The 17,579-nt window shown below is 38.8% G+C and overlaps 1 protein-coding gene across 1 annotated transcript in view; it reads right to left on the bottom strand.

Annotated features, from left to right (window-relative positions):
- The window catches only part of TSPAN5 (tetraspanin 5), a 139,297-nt gene that overhangs the window by 26,434 nt on the left and 95,284 nt on the right, over positions 1-17,579 (bottom strand). Inside the window, exons 2-3 of the mRNA XM_088464421.1 lie at positions 12,909-12,959; positions 635-781 (exon numbers count right to left, since the gene is read on the bottom strand). Coding sequence (XP_088320547.1) covers positions 635-781; positions 12,909-12,959 — 198 coding nt within the window. The remainder of the gene's footprint in view (positions 1-634; positions 782-12,908; positions 12,960-17,579) is intronic.

Raw genomic sequence — 17,579 nt, 5'->3', positions numbered from 1 at the left:
TCTTTAGTTAATTGAAGGGTTTATAAACTATTAGTATAAAAAAAAAAAATAAAGCTCACTGTACCATAACACATTTTATGATCTAGGCCTTCTCATTTAGTACAATCATTGTTATTTTCACATGCGATTAACTTAAACGCTGGACTAGAACGCCATTGCATACATAGCCAATGAGAAGACATGTCAGAAATATGCAGACCACTGTCATAGGAAAAGAATACGGTGCCAAGTCACTTACTTGTTTCAACGATATTTGTGTTACATTTAGTTTTCTTAAAATAATAATAAAAGATTACGTGACTGGTTAGGTGTTTCTAGTGTTTCTTTTAAATGTTTGTGTAACTTTGCGAATTTCATTAATGTATCACTTTTTTAAAACTTCCTTTCTAACTATTGAATATGTCAGCTGTAAGTTTTCTATAGACAGCAATATCAACTGCAGGATCTTAGGGTACAAACAGTATATTGAAGAAGGGTATCATATTTATAAAATAGTAGGAATTGCATATTCTCTCTAGTATGACATGTATTATGATGTTACAATGTACTGTACTTAGAATTGGAACTTTCAAAAGAAATTACCCTCAGTTTTCCCTATGCAAAAAAGGTAACAGTGCTACAAGAATATACTTACAAATTTCAGGAGGAAGGTGTTTTCCCGTAGAGCTCCAATGCATCCAGCAAAGCCCAGGATGAACATCACCCCTCCCACTACCAGAAACAGCCAGACCGGATCAAATCCCCCAAGGTCAGTGATGGAGGAGATGTTGGAGAGCACACCCTGAAGAGGAAGAGAAGACATAGGACACATGTATGAAAGATATTTGCACACAAATACCTACATTATAGTTACCACCTTCTGTGAGTTTAAGGTACATATAGGGCTCTAATAGCCCTCCCAGCTTGACACAAGACAAAAGGGTTTCATACAGTACCAAGTAAAGCCCCAAGAGTCTAATGCTGGTGTTACTCCCAATGACACCTCCCCTGACTGTCAACAAGTAGAAGTTTGAAAATTAACTGCATTAATTGGAAAGGTGTCAATAGACTGTATTTAATGAACATGATAGGCATGGGACCTACTGTGAAGTTGTCAAGAGAGCAGATTGCTTCAGAGATATACAGTACATGGGAGAGAAGAAAACCTTGAGGTCTGCAAAAAGTGTACAGAGGCTGATTTCTGGCACTGCAAAGTAGTGAAAGTTGTTTTAACTGGGACCTGTAGTGCAATGAGCAAATAATCTCTCAGCTGTGCAAACAGCAGCATCGCGTGTTCTATACATTACAAGAGGACGGATTAGATCTAGTTTATCGATATTTCTGCCATTTGCAACAATTAACAACATTTATCTATTGTACAGAGTTAGCCTTACTTGGTATCAGGCTAGAAGTGGTAAACCTGGCCGTATTGTATTAGAAAGCATATTAAGTGTGTGTGGTAAACGCCTATTGATATGAGTACCTTTTTGCTGAAAGTATATTGTGTATTATTTGAAACATCATTTATGAAAATGCCAGTCTTCTTCCTCATTCACTTCCTTCAAGTAAAAGTGACTTTGTTGCACTATACCTGTGAGTACTTGCCTTACAATGTTGGGCTGGGTTCTCCTGCTGAAGGTTGGTGCCAGAGCGAGAAACTGCACCCTCACTCTCTATTGCAACTAGGTAATTATCGGCTCTGTAGCAATCATCTCTATGAGCATATATAATTATCTGTGGTACCGCACTAGCAAGCATACTAATAAAAAACATCCTCTCCCCCACCCTGAAAAAGTTAATCATGCTGGCGAATTAAAGGATTTGGTGCAATGAAAGAAATAAACAAATAAAAACAGAAACATATTAGATTAAAGTTGGCCTGTCTAGGAGATAGTGAGCTATGCTAGATAACAAAAAATAATTAGTAGTCATTTTATTTGCTGAATTGCTTTCTACCAGTCATGGAATAGCCATATGGAGTGAATAGTAAATGCCAAGTGAATAAGCTTATAAGTATCCATATCTTTCACTCATACTTTATTGCTTCCCCTACCTTCTAAATTCAGAAAAGTGCAGTCAGCCAAAACTATATTCTGTAATAATAACTGCCTTAAGAAAGAGAGGAATAAGTAGTCTGCAATCCTGACAGCTCCATAAATACATAAACAGATCCGAAAAACCCGAAATAAGTATTTTTAGATTTGCATCTTCTTCGCTTGCAGGAATGGTATTAAGCATAAGGGGAGCAAGACACATACTAATAAGAGGCCCATCAAATCTGCAATAAATTAATTAAATGCACATTGTACTTATGTTTAAATTTTGCTAAAATCAAAAGTTTGTGTTCCCTAGCAATAAAAGAGACCGCCGTCTGCTATAAATCTCACCTGTAGCAAAAACAGGGGACAAGGTGAACTGTGATACTATTAGATGACTGTAACAGTCTCAAGAAGGAAATAAGTGCACACGATTGGTTCCCACCAGTAGATATCTTGTCATTTCAATGGCCAGTCCAAGTCTGTGTCAGGTTGTCACATTTTAGCAAACATGGAATCTGATTTAAATGTAGTGCACATAGCCACATAGAATAATAAGGGTCCCTGAAAAGAGGAAGAGGAGGTGTTATTCCTGGAGGTGCCTGGTGCAGCAGGCTGGGTATTATACTGCAGCGATCAACTAAGTGCAGGTGGAAGGGAGTATGGGAATGGTTTTGAATTTAATTCTGTAGTGTAGAGACTTTGAGGTCTATTTATGAAATGGTGACTTTGTGGTAAACTTATTTCTTATTACCACATATAGCAGAGATTCTAAATTATTTTTGGTGCCTGTGTTTTTTTTTATATATAAAAAAACCCTTGCTGGGAGAGAGGATTGAAAAGGAGCCTGTCCCAGTGAAGATGTGTGTGGTAAAGTTATAGCTATTGTACATCTGGTTGATGAGACTAAATTAAAGGCGGACAGACTTGCCTCCATTACACTATGTAACAATTTTTTATTTTTTGTTTGTCCTTGTGTTTGAAATGTTATTTCCTAACTGCCTATGCCCCAAGAGTATAGAAAATGCCATTTATTCCCCACAAACTATGCTTTTGTGACCTAGTCAGAGATATTTGGAAATGTTCTCATTTTCCAGGACATTTCTGATACTTCAGTACGGTTGCTACACAGAGGCTGCAGAGCATCCAACTCTGCCAGAGGGGAGCTCAATGACACTGACTGTACCTCCAAATGCTGCATCATATTACCGGGAGTCTGTGGCAACAGTAAGCTCATTGGGGATTCGCTGGATGTATATCACAGCCGCCTCCAGGACAGAGGATTCAGCCACATCCCTGCTTTATCTGCCCACCCCCCAGGCTCACTCGCTGCACCGCAAAGAGGATTACAACAGCATCAAGACCTTGCTAGTAGACTTGAAATATGATGGATGGTAATCAGATACTTCAAAATGGTGGGATTCCTAATGGGTCTTCAAGGTGGTTTTACAAAGTTTCTCTGCTTTTTTTGCCTTTGGGACAGCAAGGACACCAAGGCGCACTACAACAGACGACACTGTTCACAGCAGAGTTTTGTGTGCAGACGAGTAACATCAAGTGGTGATGATGCCTCCCCTACACATCAAGTTATGCCTTTTAAAACTATTTGTTATAGCTCTAAATAAGGATTCGGTAGTCTTCAAGTACCTTCAAAGCTTCTCATCTAAGCTGTCGGAGGCAAAGTTCAATGCCGGTGATTTTGTGGACCCACAGATAAAGAAGATCCTACAGTGCAAGGAATTCCCAAAGATGCTCATTCAGAAGGAGGAGCTGCTTGGACCAGCTTTATCGCAGTGGTTTGGGGATTTCTGGGCGATCACAAGGACGAAAAATACGTGGAGTTGGTCAAGACTTTGGTGAAAAGCCTGTGTACAATGGGGTGCAGGATGTTCCTCAAAGCCCATATTCTTGATGCTCATCTTGAAAAATTCAAGGAGAACATGGGAGCACGCTGGAAAGCAAGCACTTCCACCAGGATATACTGAAGTTTGAATGCCCTTACCGAGGACAGTATAATGAGAACATGATGAAAGACTACATCTGGGGGCTGATTCATGAAAGTGATGTACTGTATAATAGTGAATCTCGAAAATCTACTCACTTGTAATTCTTTTGTGACATTTAATTAAGAAACAGCACGTAATACCCAAGGACAAAAAAATGGTTACATTCTTCCACATTTCCTACAGATGGGCATTTATATCAAGGGTACCAGTAATTATTACGATGTATTATATAACTGTCACTGGCTTCCATTTTTTACAGAGGAGCTGAATGACAAATTAAAGAGTATCTTTCTGCTACCCCTTGGCGAGAAAATGTGTACACTCTGAATGCGGATATTTTAAAGCAGAGAAGATAAAACCCTAGATAATTTGTCAGGGCTAGGACAAGATAGCCTAACACCACATTATTAAAAAAAATACTCACAACTACTCAAATCGCACATAACCAACCTCTTCAATTCTAGAGGAAGCGGTCTTCAATTCTGCCACTACTTAGGCTAGTGCAGTGGTTATCCAAAAGCTAAGCAGAGACCCTGCACTTCAGCAAAATACACTTTTTAACATGGAATTTAAAATATATGCTTCAATCCTGGCCATGGACTAAACTTAAATTCTGCTTACCCTGATTTGTGACGATCAAATGGACTTGTTTCCCCAGCTAGATAATGGTAGAAATTGATACACTCCACCCACAAGCTGAAGTACTCTTTTTTTATTTTATCACTTGATGCAGAGAACGCCTTCAAATGCATAGCATATATTTCAGTCTTATACTGTATCCATCCATTTCTATCACAGTAAATGGTTTGACCTCCTTCCTTGTTTGGAACCAATAATGGCACAAGAGAAGCCTTCGCCTTCTCAGCCCGACTCTTTCAGCAGATCTTTGAGCTTTTTGCATGTAGGATCCAAATGCAATCAGGAATATGGCCTTTTCACAGTCTCTAAACTCCTCAAACTTTTCTTCCTCCCATGCTGGAAGAGATTGGAGCCTATGTTAACTATTCATGATGTACAAAGTCTAGGACCTTTTGTTTTTACAACTTCTCTACTCTTATAACACAAATCAAGCTAAGTGGGGCTAACATATTCTGAATTGGTCAAATTCACACAGTGTACATTAATATCCTGTTTAGAGTGCTCTATGGGGCAATTAAATAAGATGGGATGGCAGAGGTTTTCCATTCTTGTAAGGCACACTGCTAGATTTTTGCTCATACGCCATAAAGGTGTGCAGGAAAACTAGCAATGTTGCAGATACCACATATGGTATCTGCAACATTTGTATGGCAAATATTGATGCAGAAAAAATCAGGTTGATGTTCAGTTTCTTCCTAATATGTTTTTATGCTCACCCAGTATGCAGCATATCTAAGATTACCCTCATCTTCTATCATCACATGGGAGGGACCTGAACAGTTTAGTGAATGAATGAATGAATTATAAATTCTTTAAAAAAAAAATAGAACAGGCAATTAACATTGAAGTGCAGGGGGAGAATTAAATTATCTGCAATGTGCTAGTGCCATGTCTGTGTTCATATCTTTACTTTATTTTCCAGCACACCTCTATGGGCTGCAACCAAAAATGAGCAAGCCTCTATATTCGTTAAGTAATGCACGGCCATCGGGCTAGTGGCCACTATCTGGGAGGGATTCTCAGATCCTTCTGCAGGCCACTTTGTGGAAAGAAACCCACAGGCTTCTATAGGCAAAGCCATATGGCATTGCCTATCCGGCACAAGCTCTGGGAAGTAAATGGGCCTATCCATTAGCAGATGTTTTTCTGAACGATGAAAGACGAAAGATTTTTGCAAAAGACGAATGATGAACGATATTGCATGACATCATTCAGGGAGTGGATTTTTTTTCTCTCCAGTGGTTTGTACCTGCTGTTAATATCGTTCGTTGTTCGTCATTCGTCGTTTACCGCATACAAACTGCCAGATATTTCTAATATCTGGCAGTGATACGAGATAATTGACTAACATGTTGGAGAGATGAAAGATAAAATTTATCGGCCGTGGGAGTGCGCATCGGTCATCGTTCAGGGCCTATCCATTAGCAGATAAATTTACCTGCTAATGGATAGGCTCCTTTATGCTTTCCAGAGCTTGATGCATATGGGCACATTGCAGGCCCATAGAATTCTGAGGTTTATCGCAATACATATGGATCCTCCCCATATGTTTTCAAAACGTCTGTAACAGAATGTATTTTCTAAATTGATAAATCCAGCCCCAACCCACAAAATTGTATCTAATCATTAATCATTGTGATTTCTGTATTATGGTCATTTATAAAAATATTATTATATTAGAGAACAAAGCTAAGAGGTGCATTGGTGCCATTCCCAGTTCTTTGTAAAGTGCTGTCACTGTAACAATACGAAGTGATGTTGATGACAGTAATACAGTAGTAATAATATGTAGTCATGCTGTATGCCTTTCAGCACAATTACAAAAATTTTTTTTTCATATATTACATTTTAAAAAGCTGAAATAGCAATACTAGCTGAATACCAAATGAATATGAGAAACCTATACCATACACAGAAAGGAATAGAAAATATTTAGATAATAAACTTGAAAACAGTAGTAATACTGCTGTGGGGAGTTAGAACACCAATAAATTATTACATGGACGCTCAAACAGAATTCAAAGATTTCCAGCTCCTACCATCTCTCTTCTCCCACTAGACCCATCTCCTCCCTGTCCCCTCTAGCAACTGTCTCCAAGCAGATCAAACACATTTAATGACTTGTGCTGTAGGGCAAGTAGAAACCATGCCATGACTTAATCAAAACAGCATTTTCTAAGATCACAGGAAAAATCTCAGGCAAAGTGCTGCAAAAACACCCAGTGCTTGCAAGTTCCTCCACATTTCCTACTGATGAGCATTTATATGCAATTATTGATGTGTCCTCAAATTATGTTTAATGAGAAGGGTTGTAATTAAATAACATTTCACATTTAACTGCTGTTACGGATTTAACTGCATGGAGCCCTAACCTGTACCCAGGAAGCTAACATCTTTGCCTAACTGCTGGCTCTAATTGATGCTGGACAGTGGCATAAGTTCATCCCAGGCGCCCGGTGGCAAGTTATCATTTAGTGCCCCCTATCCCCCATATTTACAGTCCTAAATGGGATGAATATATTGTGAGTGATGGAGGAGGTGCCCCTTCAGTGCTGGCGCCCGGCGGCAGACGCCTCCATTGTCTCCCATACTTCTGCCCCTGTGTGTGAGCACGTGGTAGGGAATATAGACTGTAAGCTCCACTGCGGCAGGGACTAAAGTGAATGGCCAAATTATTCTTTGTAAAGCGCTGTGGAATATATGTGCGCTATATAAAAAACTGGTAATAAATACTAATAAATAATTAGGTACAGATGCATCCACATACATCTATCCTCCATGTGCTTTGAGATGTTTTACAAATAATGGGTGAGTACAATGTGACTCTGTAGCACTGAGCATCTTTCCAGGTGACTTTTTCCATTAAAATGTGTCTTATTTGCAAAGTGATGCGATTAGGACGCAAAAGCAGCTTATACTGATTAAAATGATATACGGCCTGCCTACTGTATAATCTGTATGCGACTGAGCTGTATCTGCATACGCTATGCAACTTTACAGTGTCACAGCTGCTGACACTGTAATGTAGAATTTTGCAGCAGCCGCACACAGAACATAGGCATGCCACATAACATTTTATTCAGCATTAGCTGCTTGTCCATCCTATTTTCCATTGCTTTGCAAATAGGACACATTTTAAGGATATAATTTGCACGAAAAGGTGTTCAGTTCTGTAGTGTCGTGCCACGGTATACCTCTACTAGATGGCCTGTTTAACGTGCAGGGAGGCTAGGTGTATGTGAACACATCTGTAGGTTACCCATATATAGATAGATATAGAGATAGATAGATAGATAGATAGATAGATAGATCGATCGATAGGTAGGTAGACAGTTAGATAGGCAGACACTAGTTCTTTGGTACTTATAACTTGTCTATTGCTGTGTTGCTAATTATCATGCCTTGCGTTGCATTTGTTGTTAGTTGCGTGAGCATGTGGTAGGGAATATAGAGTGTAAGCTCCACTGGGGCAGGGACTACAGTGAATGGCCAAATTTTTCTCTGTAAAGTGCTGCGGAATATATGTGCGCTATATAAAAACCTGGTAATAAATACTAATAAATAATTAGGTACAGATGCGTCCACATACAGTACATCTATCCTCCATGTGTTTTGAGAGATGTGTCACAAATAATGGGTGAGTACGATGTGACTCTGTAGCACAGGGCATCTTTCCAGGTGACTTTTTCCATTAAAATGTGTCTTATTTGCAAAGTGATGCGAATAGGATGCAAAAGCAGCTTATACTGATTAAAATGATATACGGCATGCCTACTGTATAATCTGTGTGCAACTGAGCTGTATCTGCATGCGATATGCAACTTTACAGTGTCACAGCTGCTGACACTGTAACGTAGCATTTTGCATGCAGATATAGCCACAGTCGCACACAGAACATACTGTAGGCTTGCCACATATCATTTTAATCAGCATAAGCTGCTTGTCCATCCTATTTGCATCACTTTGCGAATAAAATGCAGTTTAAGGGAAAATGTTTCACAAAAAGATGCTCAGCGGTACCGATTCGTGCCACGGTATAACACATCTAGAAGGGCTGTTGAACGCACAGGGAGGCTAGATGTTTGTGAACACATCTGTTGATTGCCCATATATAGATAGATATAGAGATAGATAGTAAGGTAGCTAGATATAGTGCAAATTCACCCTGCCAACAAGGACAGGCCCAACTGAGATATATTTGCATGTATAGTGTATACAAAGAACATGTTATCGCGCCTCCCAATATGTTTTTTCCAGGTGGGCCTTTTCCATCAATCAAAATGTGAGGTCAACATCTAAACAAACTATATCGCTGGACTTTTGTGAGGTCTCCTTGATTCCAGACTTCTACTCATGGCAACAATCAAAGATGAACCACCGAAGGAGACCCTGACCAGGTAATTAATGATTATTAATTACCGGTAATTCTCAGGCTAGACTTGGTCTAGGCCTGCAGAGGCACGATGATATGTTCCTTCTATACATTGATACTTAAAAAATGTCTATTTACTATGGACTATTCTACTTATGCGACACTGTGATTTGGTAGTGTCAGATATACAGTAATTCTGTTTATCTCAGGATGCAATATATCTCAGCTGTTCACTCTCTCTGTTTTACTCCATAAATCATGCTTTTTAGTCTAAATCCCAAACAGCATTATGCTCACCTTTCCTAACCAAGAATCTTGGGGGTGGTTTTTCAATCACCTGGACTTAATGTTGGGAAAATGTGAATCTTTTGATTAGAAGGTTTGCCTCCAATGTCTAATATTTAAAGATAGATCATAGATAGATAGGTAGTTCGATCATTGATAGATAGACACTAGTTAGCTACAGTAGATTGCCCATATATAGATAGATAGAGAGATAGAATAGATAGATAGATAGATAGATAGATAGATAGATAGATAGATAGAATGAAAAGATAGATAAAAAGATAGATAGATAGATAGATAGATAGATAGATAGATAGATAGATAGATAGATAGATAGATAGACACTAGTTCTTTGGTACTTATGACTTGTCTTTTGCTGTGTTGCTAATTATCATGCCTTGCGTTGCATTTGTTGCTAGTTGTGTGAGCAGTGGCATAAATTCATCCCAGGCGCCCGGGGGCAAGTTATCATTTAGTGCCCCCTATCCCCCATATTTACAGTCCTAAATGGGGTGAATATATTGTGGGTGATGGAGGAGGTGCCCCTTCAGTGCTGGCGCCTGGCGGCAGACGCCTCCATTGTCTCCCATACTTCTGCCCCTGATGCTGGAGTTTGGGATCTTTGAACCACTGAACCCTATTATAGGAACACAGACAAGAGTGTCTCTTCCCTTGGCAACAACCACATGTTCTTATTACAAATCCCTAAACAAGATCAGTGTAAATTATATTTGGATCATTTCATTTACCAAGTTCATTTAGTATATTAGGTTATCTGCTCATGTTTTCACCATCATAAATGAGTAAGCCTCATTCTGCGGTTCAGTACAATATTGTTTCATATCATCATAGGGCCTCATTCTGCGGTTCAATCCAATATTTTATATTACAGACTTTTACAAGGACCAGGTTAGGAGACGCTTACACCATTTATTTAGTCATTTTAGTATATAGGGCTTTTTCATGATCTAACTCATAGGAAAACAAAGCACACAATATAGAAGGACCACGAACAAAGTACATAAGACGTGCACAGACTTAATCAGTTGTAGGTTAAAGAAAATGCATCTCACCATACTGCATTTCCCTGCGCTAAGTGCTGCTTCTATCTGCATCACTGGTCTAGCAATGCGCTCTGCCAGCTGTGATAACAGCCTTGTACACCACATGAAGGAAAGCACTTGGAAGAGATTTTCTACACACTCAGTGTGAGAGAAAAGGTTCTATATTACGGAACACATGCAGAAAACTTAGGGCAATGTTTTATTCTCAGTGTACAAAACCTCAAAAAATAGGTATTTGTGTATAAAGCTCTAAAAAGGTAATCATGTAACATGGCATTAGGCTGGAACAGAAAATCCAGAAGCATTTATCATAGATGTTGTGAATACATTTTATTCTAGGTCACTACTCCCAGATGCTTCTCTGTGCTAAATATGATTTGTTGTATAGACACCTGGTGCCAGACAGACCATACGAATCTCATCAAGGCCTTTAATTGTCACTTACTGTATCTCCTTGGTTTCCATAAACACAGGTTTCCTTTCTAATAGTATTTGCTGTATCTGCTGTGGCTAGACTGCGAGATTAAATGTAACCTTAGCACTCATCGTGTTTGGAAAATGAATTTTACCAAGTGTGGTATGATATGTCAACATTCATTATGTCAACATGAGAAAGTGAACATTGACCATGTCGACATTTATCACGAAATGTCGACATGTTAGAATGTTGACATATTGTCCAAGGTGGCCCAGCGGTCACTGATCTGCTCCTGATGGCTGCAGTGGCTCCATTGCGGCTAACCTCCCCCTAGTGCCTAGTCCTAATGCCTACATTCTGAAAACCCCAAGTAGGAGCCATATTTGATGCTTCAGAACTTGGCCAGCAACAGTATCTGTATTTTCTTGTAGAAATGTCTTTCCGTCTCCAGGGGGGCGGCAAATGAGAAGTACTCTGTAACCTAACCCTGTAGAGCGATGCATTCAAAAGAGTGAGTAATTTCCATTGGGTGGAACTTAAATTTAAGCGCTTTTTTAAAGTAGATGACCACTTCACATCCCGTGCAGTTCAGTCTTGAGCTATGAATTACAGATTAATTTGTTAGGACTGCGACTTACAAGACAGGCGCTGCATTTTCTTCTAGCCAAGTCTCTGTAATACAGACTAGATCTGAAGATTCAATAAGGTCAGAAATTGTGGCAGTCTTGTCTCTTCTAGATCTGATATTACAAAGGACGGACTTGATTGGGCAAACCAAAGTGCCTGTAATTTTCATTATGTTCGGTGCAGGGGCTCTGGGGATGGCAGTCACAAATCGATAATTTCCAATTCTGTTCTTCCAAGCACAGGGCCATCCTTTGAGTACCACTTCAATCTACCTCCTCTTTGAAACTGGGGATGAGCAGGGAAGGGGCAGAGGTACAGGGTAGAAGATGTTGGCACAAAGAAAAGGATATTTGTGAAGGTATTAAAGATGTATACAGGTTATATCAATGTCCTTATACCTGGAATAAAAGTCTGCATATTTTAATTATTCCCCTATGTCTAGTAACATTTACAGAGGATAACACATAATTAACAGGTTAAAAGAATACATTTCAAAACTTTTCCCACTTCCCTGCTTTTACTGTGGGCAATTGAGTATAACTAACATCTCTACATAGTACATATGGGCAGAGTTATAAGATGTAACTAATTGAAGAAACAACTTTTCATACTTTGAGCAAAACTTCCTTGTAAATGTTAGCTCTCAATTCTCCATATAAAAATGGTACCACTCACAACTGAGAGGTAAGGAAATTAAACTTCTACTGAAATCTAGTGATGGTTCTTATGTTTGTATGTATTCCCTGCAGGCATTTCCTACAGATTCACCACCACCAGGAATGGTCTATGATGGCAATAACTTCATTTCAAAGAGTATCCACATAGAAAAAGCATTGAGATGGAATTTCTGAGGCAGCAGATGAAAAGCTGCTGAAGAGGACAGCCGAGGAATGTTTCACTTTTATTAAATGCAGTACACCCAGATAGTTTAGTGAAACAATTAAACATTTGTATAGTTACCCTTTAAACTTAAATTTTAAAGAACCCATTCTGTAAACTAAAAGAAAAAGTGGGGAGAGGTGAGGTTTGCTAATGGTATATGATGGCCTAAGCTTTCTAAGGTTGGAGTACTTTCAAACAGATCAGTGTGTCAGGATTTGGACAATACACCTCCATACTCTATGGAACTACATTGATTGAACAAATTGGAGTAACTGGGGCTTATATATACAAAAATCAATTTAGCTCATCAATATAATTATATATACGCTTACTCTACAGAGACTTCCGATTTTTCGGGTTGTCCCCTGGACCCCCAGAAGAGTGGGTGTAACTCCTGCATCCTGCCCACTTCCTAATGAAATGGGGAAGGCGGGAAGAGGAATACCAAGAACTGCATATCCATGGGGAGGGGACGGGTCCAATATAATGGGATTCTATGAGAAACGTGTAATTTTCCCTGCCTTATAAATATTCATTGTGTGTGTGTGTATATATCTATTCATTGTGTATGTACAGTACAAAGCAGTTTTGTAAACATACCTTTTCACTCCATGCCCAAAGGCCAACTCCAAGAAAGGCTATCCCCAAAAACTGAAACAAATAAAAATATCCAGTGTTACTTTGTGATAGAAATCAAATCAATACAAAATTAGACCTATAAATGATCAATCTGTAAATCAATTCTCAGTTTGTAATGTGTTTCACTTTATACATATATACCTATTTATAGTACACAACCGTTGTTTTACAGATTTACTAATGTTTTCTTCCTTTAATATATGGCAGCTACAGTATGTAACACGGAGATCAGCTTAACCAGTCATTATGGGAAGTCTGACAATGAGTTGTTGAATTTTGAACACAAATATCAAGGAAAGAAGCAAACACGTACATTGCCGGGATATCCCCTGCTACAAAATACATCAGGACTACACAAAATATGAAAACAACTGTATGACTGGTGCTATAATGAACACTTTGCAATAGCTGCCAATTGCCAGATAAAATAGCACCAGCTCCAAGCGATATAATGAAAAGTAGTACAGGTTGAGTCTCCCATATTCAAATATTCCGAAATACGGAATAATTTTGGCATGACTGAGATAATGAAACCTTTGATTTTTGATGGTTCAATGTACCAAACTTTGTCTAAAGCACAAATTATTAAAAATATTGTTTACAATTACCTTCAGATTGTGTGTATAAGGTGTATATGAAACATTACTTAATTTCATGTACACAAATTTTGCTTGAGCCACAAAATTATTGAAAATATTGTATAAAATTACCTGCAGGCTGTGTGTATAAGGTGTATATAACACATAAATACATTGTGTGTGTTTATTTGGGTCTCATTCCCAAGATATTTCATTACGATAAGCAAATATTCCAAAATACGGAATATTCCGTTAACCAAAATACCCCTGGTCCCAAGCATTTTGGATATGGGAGACTCAACCTGTACTAGTAATTTCAGCCACAAATCGCATGATAAGTGCTCCAACTTGAATAACCTATACTTAGCGGGGACAGACAACAAAGAGAAATTGTAATACGCTACAAAGAGAACAGAACCATATTCAGTTTATAAAAAGTGTACATTAAATTAATATACTAGAAATAAAAAGTTAATTGTAGATCTCATGTAAATGATTCAACACATCTGTCAGCAAGTCACACTTGCCCAGTGAGTACCTCCACTATTAAGAGAACATCAATGATAATGAAATGACTTTATTCTACATCAGACAAAAGTTTTTGGTTAATTACAAATTACATTAAAATACAATTAAACGTATGTATAGTGGATTTATAAGCCAATCTGATGTACATTTTTGGATCATTAAATAATAATGATATCATCAGACAATATTTTGCAAGGACACACCAGCAGCTTGGGGAATCATTTCTGGAATCCATTTCTTTCAACAACAATGAGGTATTGCTTGGCCTTACTGTTAAACCTGCTAACAGACTGGATTGTTGCTTCAAATGTCATCGTTGCATAATTTAAGATTACACACTATTGTAGTTTTCATTTTCTGCAAGTGACTGTAACACAGCAATTGTTCTAAAACCGATTCCCAGATGTTTAGGCCTATCCTGCAAGACACTAACAGGAATTTCACTTAGCCAAGACAGATGGGAACGATCTTCTTCCATACAAGAACATTGTAAATTTGTTCAAATCTTAATTACAACGTGCAATTTAGGTAGGAAAAGTAGTATGCATATTACATTATAACATAACAGCCTGCTTTCATACCTCACATCCGAGAGATGCAAAGGCAAGGTATACACAAAGAAGGCAAATCATACGATGGAGCTAATTATTGTCATTACACCCCTGCCAACTCAGTGTTCATATAGTTCAGGCTTGAAGATACATTTTGCCCAGTCACAGCCAATTCGCAGGCAGGTGAGCAGCTGGGAGAATTACCAGAAGTCCAGGAGCCCTCACTCTAGCCAGGGATAGGTGGCACCACTGCATTATCAGAGGGTTCAAACTCTGAGCTATCTGCAAAGGAGCAATAGCACCTTCAGTCTAAGGCTTGGTACACATTGGAGCAACGGGCATTCATTCCGATATCGCAACAAATTATTATTATCATTTATTTATATGGCGCCACAAGTGTTCCGCAGCGCCTTACAAAGTACATAAACAAATTGTAGACAAGCGACTTACAGAAAAATACTAGGGTAGAGGGCCCTGCTCGTTAGAGCTTACATTCTAAAAATGCCTGTGAACAGTAATTGTGCGTCTAGACTAAACGATTTTAATAAACGATGGCACGATCACAGTTACATCATTCATTAACAATGCACTGGTCGCTAGAGATATCGCTAGGCTTGATGTGCAGCACATCAAACCTGGCGACTTCCGCTATCGTCCTCGGAAGTGCGCAATCACAGGTACACACTAAGCATTGTAGGCGATACGACATTACGAAACGGCATACCGGCCCGACATCGCTCCAGTGTGTACCTAGCTTAAGAAGATATAAACTATCAAAATGGGCAATAGGCTAAGTTGTCAAAACGGGGCCAGCACAACACTCAGTGTGTTTAAATACATTCAAAGAGTGAGATACATGATTAAGTGGTATCCTGGAAACAAAAGCACCATTAACTATGCTGCTGCTGTTATCTTCATTTTAGTGATTACTGCTGGGAACAGGCCAAGTTAGACAGAGCGCCCTATATTTTACAGTCATGGCTCCGGGAGACAGCCTTTGATCTCCGGTCTTATTGCTTCTCTACAGCTGTCATGTATAAAATGAGGAAAGCAGCAATGCTTCATTCCTTTCTGTCACACAGACAGATCAGTCTCTGAGCCTTTATATCCCTTTAAGTATTCCTTTTCTTCCACTCATGAGAGATGGCAGCCCAGGAATCTATAGAAGAAAGTTCACCATCTATATCTTTGTTGGAATAGATTGGGTGGTATCACACAGGCGCTTATTTCACATTTACAGTGACTTATCCACTGGCAAACCTTCACGAGAGGCACGCAAACCAGCAAAAATTACACATCTCCTTAATATCAGTAATAAGTAAAAATAATACATTTAATCAAAGATGACACAAATATGCAATAACATCCAAAAACACACTGCATTTACCTAAAGGGGAAATTCTGTACTTTAGGAACAAACACAAAGGGGCTTACGTAATAGGCAGGGTCGTCCTCAGACACGCTCCGTGCGTGCGGCCACACAGGGGAGCCGGGGTCCGGCTGTAGAATATCCTCGTCCTCCACCCAGCTGCTGCCATTATTTTATATGCAGGGAGGGCGCAGTGAGGGAAGGGGCGGAGGGGGAGCACAGGACGGAGCTGGATGCAGAGATATCTAGCACCGGCCCTGGTAATAGGGTGCAACTTGCAGCCACTGCGGGAACTCCTGCGAATCTTCCAGTATTTTTAAAATGGCAATCATTTTAAAAAGGTAAACCAAGCTGATTTTGCCTTTAAAATTATTGCAGCTTTAAAAATATGGGAAGACTTGCAGGAGTTCCTGCAGCAGCTGAATAAGAAGAATATTCTGCAGTTTTAATTAAAACCTGTTGCTATAATTAACAAAAACTGAACACAAATGTTTGCAAATTTACATAACTTACTCAACACATATGCTCAGCATTTATTATTGGACAGTAGCCATGGGGGCACCCTATCAGGAAACAAAGTAATTGGCAAATCTCAACCGCAAGACATGATGATATTTGGTTACACAAGTGACAGAAGAAATGATTTCAGATAGGGGCTGGGACAATGTATCCTCAAATATACATCCATCATTGTCACCAATTGGATTGTGGAGAATGTACAACATCAATCACATAATTGAGATGCAACTTAATTGTGGCATGTAGAACCCGCCATTTAATGGCAAGATATCAGAATCTAATATTTTGCTGAAATCAGGCTTAGCTATCTCTCTTCAACACCCAGGATAAGGTATCATGAGATTTTACATTATTGGAATTGACACAACTTCTATAGATACCAATGTCAACTGTAATTGAACTATAATTGGCATCTACTAGGGCAAGCAAGTGGATTGGAAATCACTGCAGTAAAAAAAACAGTTTGAACCACTATGCTGTGGCACCATGCGTCTTTTGAAAACAGGAGAGAATCTCTGGCACTAAGAAGGGTATTTTATATATCAAAATAAATTATTTTCCAAATGTCTAAAATGTATTAACCATTCTAAATGAGGTTTAAAAATGTATACATGGATTATACCAGACTCAAGATAAGTTACACAAAATGTGGCCCGAGTCCTTTTGCTGGAGAAATTGTGGAATGGTGGGTTCTCTGATACATATTTTCTGGTCATGCCCAATAATCCAAGCTTTGTGGACCAAGACTTTGATATAATCTCTCAGGTTACTTTAGTATCTCTTCCTCATCTCCTTGAAATAGCTCTTCTACAACATTTTGCTCCCCCAGTCCAATCCTACAATATGTCATTTGCTACAAGACCCGCATTAGCTCAATATTGGGAAAGATCTGACCCTCTTCTTTTGTCTAAAATAATTTCTAATACTAGTAGTTTTGAAATGGAAACTTTTGGTTTCAAGTTCTCCATGCCAGTTTCTTCTCCCTTGATTCAATGGAGTTTTTAGACTGATTTATATGCTAATCATATTGCTTCAACAAGTACTTAGTGCATTTTGTTAACTAGCTGATTTTATTTATATATGTTGA

The sequence above is a fragment of the Taudactylus pleione genome, unplaced genomic scaffold, assembly GCF_031769625.1.
Source record: "Taudactylus pleione unplaced genomic scaffold, aTauple2 ptg000055l, whole genome shotgun sequence".
In the NCBI taxonomy this organism is placed as follows: Eukaryota; Metazoa; Chordata; class Amphibia; order Anura; family Myobatrachidae; genus Taudactylus; species Taudactylus pleione.
Note: the sequence above shows the minus strand (reverse complement) of the source record. Positions and strands in the feature narration are given on the sequence as shown.